Below are 12,489 nucleotides of genomic sequence, written 5' to 3'. Positions count from 1 at the left end.
GCACCCAACATGTATGTGTGTGGGGGAGGGGTCGTGGGTGGGTTTTGGGAGAGTAGGCAAATAAAAAAAATAAGACCAGATGTTCTTAAAATATTTTACCCCTTTATCCCAGAAAACAGCAATCCGTGGATCTTGGCACACGAGTAAACTGATGCCTGGACGACCAACAAGCTTAGCTTAACAGTGATTGTCCCACCTTAAAAGATTATACAGAACCCCAAACACTAAAGCAAGCGGCATCTTAGGCCTGCAAAAGTACCAGCCAGCAACCCGGAAGCTTCACTGGCTCCCAAATCAGACTAGGGCTACCATCAAATCTCTAGGCCGCGCCTAGAAAACTGAGAGGTTACAGCACCTAAAAACGTAAAAGTGGGGCATTCATTGGATAATGGTTTGCTGGCACCTTACAACATTCAGATCTGTCTAGATTGCACAGCGATTTCATGTCTATATTGTATTTACATGATAGTTTCTGTTTAGATATGTACCTCGGAGTCCCACTTGTAGAAACATGACAGAAACAGCCAGCAGACGTGCAAAATCAGTTTATTGCGACCATGTCATTAATAATGTTGACAGTTTATAGCGCTTTCCAAAGAGCTGCTCGGATCTTGGCTCACCACCGTTTCAGTATTTCTTTGCTGTTCAAGTTCTCACACAGTGCACATGACTTCAATGGTTCTAAATTGTTCTGCGATCTACAAGTGCATGCAATGTAGTTATGATGTGTGAGCAAACGCTATAGGGTTTAAAAATGTATATAATTGTATCCTTTGGTTCACTGCATTATATTTTTTGTTTACATAATGTCACGTCAGTCTTCCACTCCTCTTGACTTTTACAGTGAGCACCTTGAGCTTGATAATTAAAACATCCCTCTCAGCATGTGTGCGCCTCTACTCAGTGTGACAGTGTCTGGTGTGTCGGCTAGTCTGCCAGACCCAAAGCTTCAGTGTGCCTGTGACTCAGTGAGCCTGCGTGTGTGATCATGTGCTTCGGTGCACCCGAGTGCCTCTATCTATTAGTGTGTCTGTCTCACGGGGTGCGTGTGTTTCTCAGCGTGTGCATGCATGTGTGCCCGTTTGTATTGCGGTTTCTAAGTATGTCTGTATGCGGGGGTCAACTGGGGGTAAAAGACATTGTCATTTACAACGCCATTACTTGATTAATGTTTCACTAAGGGAAAAAGAAAACAATCACATTTTCAGTGCCAATAGCTCATAACAATGTCATTGCGAGACCTATTGCATTGTAAATGCTTGTTTACGAAAGGAGACTTTTCAACCTTTATGAAAATTGGTATAATACTCCCATTTTCTGCAGAAAACCTGCTGAATGAATTAATGAATAAGTGCATGAATGAATGAATGAATGAATGAATAAATGAATGAAATGATTTTTTAAATTAATTTTTATTAAACAGCAGCAGCACAATTCACTATTGTATTTCACAAACAAGGGCATTACCGAATCCAAATTTCCAATCTATAACACAGCAAATCAAATAGCATTTCACAGTATAAGACAAATCAAGGGGTCTCAAGAGCCCGAGAACCATGCAACGGGGTCGGAGGAGCACAGATATCGCCTCTGTAGTGATTCCAAGGCCCCCACACTATTCCATTTCCCAGGGCATCCTCTTGCCACATAAACCGACTTCTCCCGAAACATACACCAGTCTAGCTCCTCCTCCCATTTTCCCAGTATAGGTGGCTGGCGGGCCCCCCAGTTCTGTGAAATATTCCTTTTCGCTATCATCAGTGCCAGTGTCGCCCATTGTGCGGTGTGTGAGGTAAGGTCCGAAGGCTCCCAAATATTCTGAAGGCACCTACGAGCCTCAGGCCTTAGGTCGATGTTGAGTACCTCTCATAGGGTGTGATGTACTGCTTGCCAATAGGACTGTATGTGCACGCAGGACCACAGAATATGTATGAATGTGCCGATTTTCCCACACCCTCATCTGCACTCCCCACTCTCTGCTCTGCCCATGCGGCCCTGTGATGTAAATCCTGTGTAGAATTTTGAGTTGTACCAAGCGTAGCCTTGCCTAGACTGCTACTTCTCTTGGGGAGAAGACTGCCCCTCGCCAGTCATCTTCATCTAGTTCTAAGCCATCCCTAACCCATTTCTCCTTCAATGATAGCAGTGGATCTTCCATATTATTAATCAATTTTTTGTAGATCAGGGAGATGGTTTTTTTGGGGAGGTGGCCACCTAATATTCTGTCCTCCAAAGGAGAGGCCTCCGGCAGCGTGGAGTTGCTGTGAGCAAGATTTCATTTTTTTCCGAATTGCATTTTAGGTAGCTCTGTATCATCCAGTCTTTAACACCGATAAGACATGCTTTAAAGGTTTTCTAAGTGGAAACAGAGTCTGGAGGAGGAGGAACACACTTATCAGCAGGAGCCTGTCATGTCCTAAACACATAGTGTGGAAGGAAGAACTCTCCTCCTCCCAGGGGAATCCTGAAGTAGAAGCGGCTAGCAGACGAACGTGTCATCCTTGGAGGAAGAGGACAACCAAATTAAGTTTCAGTGTTAACATTCACCATGTATGTGGGGGTGATTGACTTTGGAGCATAAAAGCCAAGACCGTTGAAGAAAAGGGTTGATCATCAGACAAAGGGCATTAAACAAAAGCAAGTCAGGTTCCAATTTTGTCATTTGGAGTGTGGTGCACATGTTCCAAAGTCAGCTAGGATCTGACTAGCTTGGGATACACATAGGTGTGGACTTCAATAACAGACTCGAACCTACTGCCTGCACCTAGGTAATACTAGTTTGAAACCTACACTTGATGAAACTGTACTTTGAAACTTCACCCAACGGCAAAAAATAATCTAAAAGGGCATTGCTTGGCAACTACAGAATCAGATTCTTTAGGACATTTCAATCTGGATTTTGACATTGCCACCTCAGGAAACTCCACTGGCTCCCTGTACAGAAGAGATGCCAATTCAACCAACTGACCCACGCACACAAGGCTCAACACAACCAGGGACCTGCCTACATTAACCACTTCCTGAACCTTCATCAACCGTTGTTCATGAATTCATACTCCCCACATCTTCTAAAGCAGAAGTGGAGGGTGCTTGTTCTCCCACATTGCAGCAAAGGCCTGCGAGCACCTCCGGACCATCGCCTCACTTACGGAATTCGGAATAGACCTCAAGACCTGGCTGTTCAAATAAGCCTCCGGGACCTGTAAGTTCCTGGATACTCTATTGGGTGGTTAGCCTTGCTGTATAAATCCTGATTGATTGACTGATTGAGACAGCTACTTTGCAGGCGGTTGATGACATCCTGTGGACAAGAGATGCATGGATTCTTGTGCTCTCGTGCTGCTAAGTGTCAGCAGCCAGGGTTGAACTTGCCATAACGGGCAACGGGATTTCCTCGGTGGGCTGCAGGGGTGGGGCCGGTTTTGTGCCTGTGGGGGGGGAAGTGGTTTTGTCATTGTAACCAAAGCGGGAGTGATGCTTCTTGCTAGCATCCCCCACCCCTTGCTCCCAGGGCCGGTCGCGCAGCAATCTGCCAGGGCTGGTTGCTGTTCCAAGTCCAGCCCTGTCAACAGCTTTGGATACTGCGGACCCTAGAGCACTCCTACTCATCCTTTCATCTCACATCAGCATAGATCGGAAAGATCCGGAGCGGTTTTCATTGTTTCTCACATGAAGATGTCAATGCCTGCTGGCGGGACTTCCACATCTTTCCTCCAGTCAGCTCCTTCTGGAGTACCTCTGGATCTATCCTGTCAAACACCCTGTTCATCTTATAAAGGGAGCTCCTGGGAGATCTAGTAGCCACGGGTGCTGTGTCCATCCATCAGGATGCAGAAGGCACCCATCTCCATCTCCCAGTGCCATCACAGGGTGGTCTGCGCCACCGTCACCACTGTTTCTCAGTTACTGAAAGCTGAATGGCTATGGCAAGTCTAAAATTCAATCCAAGCAAGACTGGGTTTATTCAATTTTCCTCTGGTAGATGTAAATTTTAATTCGGTTTTGGTTTTCCAGTCTGGCAAAAATGTATTTTTATCCTTTTACTGGTCTGTTCTGTCCGATCGTTATGGTTCTGTTTAGATTATCACCTAGTAATGCAGACAGATGTTGCTATGGACACAGAGACTGCTCGTTTTAAATGCTCTCTCCTAAGACAAATAAGCCCTTTTCTCCTTGAAGCAGCATTCAGGACTGCAGTACAATCTGTTTATGCTTTCTCACACTGACGGTGGCACTGCTTTCCTGCTTGTCCTTCCTAAATGTGTTCTTCTCGCACTGAAAGCTACTGAGCACTGTGGCTTATCTAGGCCACTGGTAAATTTGAACATATTACACACTTAAATCTCTCCACTGGCTTCCATTAGAAGCGCATATTCATTGAACTGTGCCTGCCTTATTTAAGAGGCCTGACAGCGGCAGCAACCAACCTATCTAGCAGCGAATCACCAGGGCGCGGGAGGGCAGCGGGCTGCTGGCAGGAAGTTGCTCAGCCGCCTTGGTTTCATCCACATTAAAGAAATCTCACACTTCTACACAAGCACTTTTAGTTGCTACCCCTAGGCTTGGGATTTTTGTTCTTCCTTCTGAAAATCCCTTCAGCACTTTTAGTCTTCGGAAAATGTGTGTGGGTTTTGTGCCAAGCACAGCACGCTGCTGGACATTTATGTCCCTGTCTCTGCTACCTGGGGAAAGAAACAACAAACAAAGGGGCGGGTTCAGAAACTGATCATGGCTTCACATCCGGGTCGTGGCATGCTCCTTCCGCCTTCCAACAAGAATACACTTCAGAGGAACAACAACTGTATTTTTTCAAGGAACAAAAAAAAAGGGCAAACATTTGGGGGCACCAGAACAAATACAGAGGCAACATCTGAGAATGCCCAGCTCCCAATGCCCTGGGGCAGCGGTACAGTCAAAAGTATTTTCACTGGGCCATGATATGGGTGATGGGAGGGATGAGGGGTGGCGGGAAAGGGGGGTGGTCTCAAGTGTCTATGATAAGGAATATAAGGTATTTTACAGTGCTCGGTTATGCTTTATCTGTATTTTTATTGCTAATAAAAAGACATGTTAAAAAAAAGGTTCCCCCTGGGGTTTGGGGGAGTGCAAGCAGAGCAACAGTTTCATTGTGGGATAATAACCGGATTAGGGCGTACAGCTATGACTGTGCCACATTGAAATGTTCTCATGCATTAGGAAAGAGCTGAAGACTTTCTTCCTTTAGTCAGACATGCCAACATTTTAAAGAACACGAAAGTAGGAGATATTGGAACAAAAAGGATCGAGGGATAGTATTTTCCCCATTGAGTTCTATTGAAGCAGATGCAAATTCAGGTGGGAGGCAGCTAAAATCAAGCCATTTTGACTCCAGAACTCAGGATCCTACTGCCTAAAACCGGTCTGTTGCAGCGTCGGACTTGGACCAAAAATAGCTCAAGGCACCAAAATAAAAGTGGACCCCATTAACAAACCAGATAGCTAATAAAGTGGCCTACATTTGCAAATCAGACCCGTTTTGAACTTTAAGACACGCTGTATGGGCATTTTGTAATGTATGGGAGAATGCATGCATTGTGTTTGCTACAGGCAATGTTTGTGGTAATATCAGGGAAGCAAACAGTAGAAACCAGCTTTGCAGACCAAAAACAGGTCCACCAACCTGCCCATACAATGATCTGTCAGACCAGCCCATTGGGCACTACCTGATTGCCCCACAGGCCTGTCCAACCCTGGTCTGTTGACATGTATGTAAAATGCTAGTGTCACTAGTTCATGGCGTGCTTTAGTGGAAGGACTTCCGAGTTTTACAACTGCCTTTAAAATAGATTGTAACACAGTGTAATTTATCGTTTATTTTGGTAAGCAGATAGGCAAACAGACAGAAAGACTGGCATGCAGGCTGGCTAGCTCTTACCGCTTTGGTCACCGAGATGAACCGGTCAAAGCTGATGAGGACAATGTTGAAGACCGAGGCTGTACAGAGAAGATAGTCCATCACCAGCCAGACTTTACACAAGCCCTTCCCGAACCTCCAGTACCCAGTCAGTACATAAGGGATGTAGAGAGGGATGCAGAAGCCACCTGAGGGAGCAAAGGAAAGAGCTCAGCGCAGCCAGAACAGTTGTTATGAGATGAGATTAGTGACCACTAGAGAGAAGGTTGCACACCTCCTCTAGCAACCACTTAGAACATCCACGCAGCAGGCAAAGGAGGTTGTAATGTACTATTCAATTCTGGAATATATAGAACGAGACCTCTACCCTACTGGAGGCGAAGGGCCTAATTATTAGCTTGGCAGTCCATAGGACTGCCAAACTCACGGTGGAGGTGCAGTGGTGGTCGGGGTCCACCGCACCAGTGGTCCAGCTGCCATGTTACAACTACGGCGGTCCGACCACTATAGGAATGCTGCAACCTCCAGGGAACCATGATCCCTAGCACGGCAGTCTGAGGGCCGCAATATGCTGGTGTGCTGTTGCAGCACTGCCAAGCATATTATGAGTTTCCTCACTGCCACAGATTTCGTGGCGATGAGCCCACCATGAAACCTGTGGCAGTGAGGAAACTAAGGGGGCCCTACAGGGCCCCCTGTTCCCTCATGGCCTGAGGATGCATGCAGGGGGGCCCATGGCGTGTCCCCCCGTCTCCATGCCAAGCAGAAACGGACATTGGCATTCCCATTGATGTGTCTTTTTAATAGGCACCGCCGTGGAAACGCCAAAGGACCACCTGCCAGACCACGAGATAACTCATAATCTGGCAGGCAGACGACAGTGAGGTTTCGCAGTGTGGGAGCGGGGCAGTGGCATGACGGCCTGCTCCCACCCCACCAAAGTCATAATCAGGCCCTTATGAGGATGTTATTGTTCCCTGTCTGCAGTAAGCTGGCGAATTCTTCAGGAGTGGTAAAGCTAGTGTGCCTGAGGATGAAGCGGCTTGTATCTCTGGAGGGACAGGAGGTGTGCCCATGGCAACATCTAGGTTGGGGACTCATGTGACTGACCGTGCCTGGAGGAGACCAATGAGGTGAAAGCCTGCAGGGAAGAGACTTGGTATGTTTGAAGTAAAGTTGTTCTGACAGTTTCTGTGAGTTGAGAGTGATGAGTCATCTGTGCGGGAGAATGTGCGAAGCCAGGGAGGAGCATCCACTGGTGTCAGACTCTTGCCCTCCACCCCATCAGAAACCTGTATGATACGTTGAACATTGTGAGGTCTGTAGGGCGGCCAGGGTTCCTCTAGAAGCTTGAGAAGATCCAGGATGAGTTAGCACTATGTTGACTTGACCACTGGTGGCAAGCATCTCCATGACCTTCGTGGTGCACGTCCAAATCTACAGACTCAGATATGATTGAAGATGTCAGGGAGCAGTGGAAGGCTTGGACTCATTGGGCATCTGGCAATGTCGTATGTGCATGACCCATGGTTGGTCACCACTGTATGTCTAACAACCGAGTTAGTGAGAGAGAGTTAACTGGAGCTCCTCAACTGAATTGTAGAATTTGGGGGTAGACTTGGAACTGCTACATACATAGCTCCTATGCACTGCTCCTCCTTGTGGAGTAGGTGGCTGCCTGGATACCAGTGGACCTGTGATGTGTTAGTTGGAGTACCCCTATACTGGATTACAACACCTTGCTTGCTTTACTTAGCTTACCAGCCTGAAAACAGAGTAAGTGGTAGAGCCCCTATGATCTGTAGAGGGTATTGAGGAACCCCCATTCCCAGCACGTTACTGCACACCTCCACAGTGGGGTAGCAAGGAAGGGGTTGCGGTCTGCCCCAGGCAGCACGAGGTTTGGGGGCGGCAGCCTCCTTAGCTCTTACCTGCGGCCGCAGGAATCGTCAGCACCCCCCGCTCGTACATGCAGCCGCCACTGGGTGATAAATGTAGGGACGGTCACGGGCAGCCAAAGGTCTAGCGCCTCCATGAAGGCCTGCTCCTGAATGCCAGAGTGAATCTAGTGCCGGGCTGAGAGTGGCGTCAGAGCTCTCTCACAGGGGCTGATCCAACCCGTGGGCCCATGAGGGTCCAGTTGAGCTTTTAGACAAATCACTTCCTTTCTCAGTGCCTCCATACCTATAATCTCCCTTGCTACCACCTCTCCCACACTGGGTGCTGGCCGTGAGCCACGCACAGTGGGAGGAGCCCCTCGGGGGCCCTTCACATACTCCACAAGAAACTCTCTAGAATGGATTCATACTCCTCGATCTGATATAGCCTACCAGCATCCCATATCAGACTGAGGAGTTTTTTTTACAGACACAGGTCTTGTCACACCAAGCATCCACGCCCCGCCCTACCTGGCCCACCAGCTCTGGCACTCACTGATGGACAAATGAGCTCACTGCAGTCAGGTAACTTGGCATCCTGCACAACTAACTGGAGAAAAACACGTTTAACTACCTCACAGACCGCATGCAACAATTACCGTTGTTGAGGGAGGGGCGTGAGGATTACCTCAGCGCTCTCCTCTTGTGAGCCATGGCCAGCCCCACTCTGAGCAGTAGTTATACATACCTGCCAACTAAGACAGAAATGTCACAGTGTGAGGAGGGGGCGGGCCTTGTCTCTGCTGAAGCACCTGAGAGGCACTTTTTAGCCTCACCCGCCCCCAATCACCCTCCTCCAAAACCAGAGAAAAAGCTTGCTGAGGCTGGTGCCCATGTCCTGGGGTATTTTCACACCCCTTAATCGATTTCAGCAGTTCAAAGCCTCCAAAATCGAACTGGAAATCCCCTGTTTACTGTGGTTTTCAGCTCGTTTTCCCTGTCACAGTGTGTTATTATCGGCTCCTCACTGGGTGACCGTGTGAAGGGAGCAGATATGTATCACACTATGGCACTGTGTGAGTTGGCAGGTGTGGTAATAAAGAGCATATTACACTCTGCACATCTGCTATTTATCACAAACGTATGCAAACTCGTGTGTGCCCCTCTACCTGGTTTGAATCTTGTCAAACACGCAATGTAATTACTGCCAAAACCATGCCTCATAATATCTGTTTTTGTATAGCTTGGCGTACTTAATGAATTGGACTATTTGTTGTGATTCAAGGCGTTCCGAACAGCAGCTGAGCTGTTAATCATCAGCATTTCAGATGTGCTCACTCCTAGTGTTTATGTTCAAGCCATTACCTTTATGGTTTAGCCCCCTTAGTTCGTTTTTCCGTTAATTATACCTTTTTAATATTCAATTTCCGCCAGCTTTTATTTTCTGCAGCTTGTCTTTGCGGTGTTTATATCCCGGGCAGTGCTATATATTTGGTACCAGCAGTAGCTGTACTATATACCCTCTTACATCTGTTGGGTAGCGTCGACCTATGCGTCCTGACTCCTGGGTAAAATGAGGAAATAAATATATAATAAATGTATAACTAAGCAACTAATAAATAACAAAAGGATAGGGGCCCAAAGGTTTTCTTAGGAGTCGCTGGTACCGAACGCCGAGATAACTAAATATAAGCAATTCCACCTTTATACTCTTTCTTGCACCACACTCTATGCTTCCCGTCTCTTCACCTCACTCTTGCAAGTTCTCAGTATCCCTACTTTTTTCTCTTTGCCACTGTATCATTTTCTTTCTCTTAAACTGTGTTCTCCTCTTTTTTCCTCTCTTGAGTTTTTTTTAACCCGGCTGATGATGAAAAATAAGTTAGGTCCCTAAATAATTAGGCGCATGGCAAGGCCCGGACCAAATTAAGCATTGGCTTATTCCCTCCTTGGTTTTCCTTTTCGACGCAGTTGTGTATTACTTGTCCCCAAAGTGCTGCACTGCAGTTGGCCCTTTACACTTAGCGCTGCTGAGCCCAGACTTACCCACTAAGAAGTCGGCGATGGCCAGGTTGAGGAAGAAGAAGTTGCCCTGGGTCCGCAGGCTGCGATCCACCACGAAGGCGAGGATGACGAGCGCGTTGCCCAGGACCGTGGCCAGCACCAGCAGCGCCATGAGCACGGCCAGCAGCACTGCCACAGCCGGGGAGAACTGTCCGTGGTGCTGAAGTCCCCGTTCCGCCACCCCCGCCAGGCAGCCGTTCACACAAGAGCCGTTCGCCGGTGAGAGAAGCACATCCGCCACAGGCATGGCGGCGGGTCACCGGGGGAGGAGGCGCTGCCCGGGAGCACCCGCGGGCAACAGGCGAGAGTCTCCGAGAGCGGGAGGGAGACCTCTGGTGCCGGATAGACTCAAGGAGCATGCGGGAGACCTGCGGGGCATACGGGACAACTGCAGAGCTTGGGGAGACCTTCAGGGAAGGCGGGACACACCCGAACCAGGCAGAAGAACTCCAGAGCAGGCGGGAGACTCGAGAAGCAGGCTGGAGAGCTCCTGAGCAGGCAGGATTCTCCAGGAGCATCCGGGAGACCTTCAGAGCTGCCGGGAGACCTCCGCAGTGGACGAGAGATTTCAAAAGGAGACTTCAGGGTGGGCGGGAGACATCCCGTGTAGGCGAGGAATGGTCAAAGCAGAGGGGAGACCTCAACAGCAATCAGGATTTTTTAGGAACTGTTGGGAGACATCCAGATCAGCAGGAAGACCTCTGAAGAAAGCTGGAGACCTCAAGAACAAACAGAAGACTCCAGAGTAGCCGAGAGACCATCAGAGCAGCAGGGTGTCCTCTGGAGCAGGCAGAATTCTCCGGGAACAGCGGGAGACTTCCGGCACTGCCGAAAGACCTCCGTACAAAGCAGACCTGCGGGTCAGATTGGAAACTCCAAGACCAGCTAGGAATCTTCAGCAGTGGACTGCAAATCACGGAAGCAGGCGGGAGATCTCCAAAGGCAGCGTGAGATTCAAGGCAGGCGGACAACTCTAGGACCACCTGGCAGACGCTTACTGCAGGCACTAGACTACAGGTACAGTTAGGAGAATTTCAGAGCAGGCAGGAGACCTTTAGAACAGGCATGAGGCTCAAGGAGCAGGCGGCAGACCCCAGGAGCAGCTTGGAGACTTCTGGAATGGGGGTAAATCAGGGAAACGGGGAGGAGGCATCCACAACCGCTGCGAGACCCCCAGAAGAGGCGGGTGAATCCAGACCAGCCTTAAAAGCACGGGCAGCAGACGAGGGAAGACAGGGATCCCCCAAAACTGGACAGGAGACTCCGAAATGTTCCGGGACTAACTAGGAAAGAGACACAGAGCAGTCTGGACATCAATGTGAGCAGCATGCAGATCCATTGAGGAGGCAGGCAACCCCCTAGAAAGAGAGAGGAGGCGTGAAGTCACCAAGGGAGGCGAGTTCCTACAGTTCCGATTCGAGCACGTGAGGTGACTGTCTCTTCCCCGCGAGCCACAGAACCCGGCTTCCTTTCCCTTCAATACAGCGTGACTCTTTATGAAAGAAGGGTTGGCGGTTAGCTTAGGAAACCGACCACCAATCAGGAGTTTAATGAGCGTGAGATCCTCAGGGACTCAGAAAGGAGGGTCTCAGACCGTCCCCATCCCAGAAGTACCTCAGGCACCGGGTAGAAGTACCGCCCCCACAGCTGGCATCTGGACCTCGGCCCGCAGAAGTCCAGCTCCGTGGCCACAGTACCGCGGATGTCCCTGCAAGGGATGCTTAAAGAAAGCCAGGGGCTCGTCACCCTGCGATCTCTGAGCCTCGCCCCAGGATTTCATCCCCCTCACTGTCCTTCAGAGCACTGCCTCCTGTAACTCGGGGAGCCTGTCCGTAGACCCCCGGCTGTGAGACTGTGGGCATGCTCCACTCACTTCCTGACACGGCTATGACGGCTGAAGATGTGAGCTCTGCCAGCCTTCTAGGCACACTGGAGGGTGGCGGGAGTTGGTCCGGATGGGAGGTCGGCAGGTGGTAAGAGCAGGAGTTTGTGAAAAGGGGCATCCGCGCCCATGGGGGGTGGGGGTGGGGGGGGGGGGGTGCACGTGTTAGGAAGGCAGCCTTCATTCAGCCCATGAGCCTTGCTGTCTACTCGCGGAACTCACGCCCTTCCCTGGACGTGTACCCGACACATTTCGCCCTGGAGAAATACTCATTCTGTCATTGCGCGCGGACAATTGCGCCGAGGAGCACCCGAATGCGTTTCGAAATAGGGTGTAACCCTGACTGACGAGGCTGTGACAGCCAAGCCCTCAGAGCTGTCAGGCAGCTCATGGCTCTTTCTAAAGACACGGACACAGCTGGATAGAGCCCTGTAACGTCCAGTCTGCTCTGACCCGGGGGAGGCCCCTCCCAGTCCTGACTACTCACGCAGTCAGGACTAGGACGGGGAGGATCCATGAGGGGGTAATGGGCTTCTGTGGCAAACTTCTTACGCTGACCTCCCCCTCGCCTGCACCAGCACCGACTCAGCCCTCTCCCTCCTCCCGAGAACGAGAGAAGACCCACACCATGACGCGCCCACTACAGCAGAGAATGGAGAGCGCTTCGAAACTATTCATTAGCAGAAAATGCGCTACACGGATGTTCATGACATTGCATAGGGTGACGTGGAATAACAAAATGGTAACGTAGAATGACACACCACTACATAAGA

General features: G+C 49.6%; 1 protein-coding gene across 1 annotated transcript in view; it reads right to left on the bottom strand.

Annotated features, from left to right (window-relative positions):
- Positions 1 to 11,101, bottom strand: part of LOC146776092 (histamine H3 receptor-like) — a 41,674-nt gene extending 30,573 nt beyond the window's left edge. Inside the window, exons 1-2 of the mRNA XM_085637476.1 lie at positions 9,817 to 11,101; positions 5,915 to 6,081 (exon numbers count right to left, since the gene is read on the bottom strand). Coding sequence (XP_085493602.1) covers positions 5,915 to 6,081; positions 9,817 to 10,081 — 432 coding nt within the window. The 5' untranslated portion in view covers positions 10,082 to 11,101. The remainder of the gene's footprint in view (positions 1 to 5,914; positions 6,082 to 9,816) is intronic.
- Between the last annotated feature and the right edge of the window lie 1,388 nt (positions 11,102 to 12,489).

The sequence above is a fragment of the Triturus cristatus genome, chromosome 12 (genome assembly GCF_964204655.1).
Source record: "Triturus cristatus chromosome 12, aTriCri1.1, whole genome shotgun sequence".
NCBI classification, from domain to species: domain Eukaryota; kingdom Metazoa; phylum Chordata; class Amphibia; order Caudata; family Salamandridae; genus Triturus; species Triturus cristatus.
Note: the sequence above shows the minus strand (reverse complement) of the source record. Positions and strands in the feature narration are given on the sequence as shown.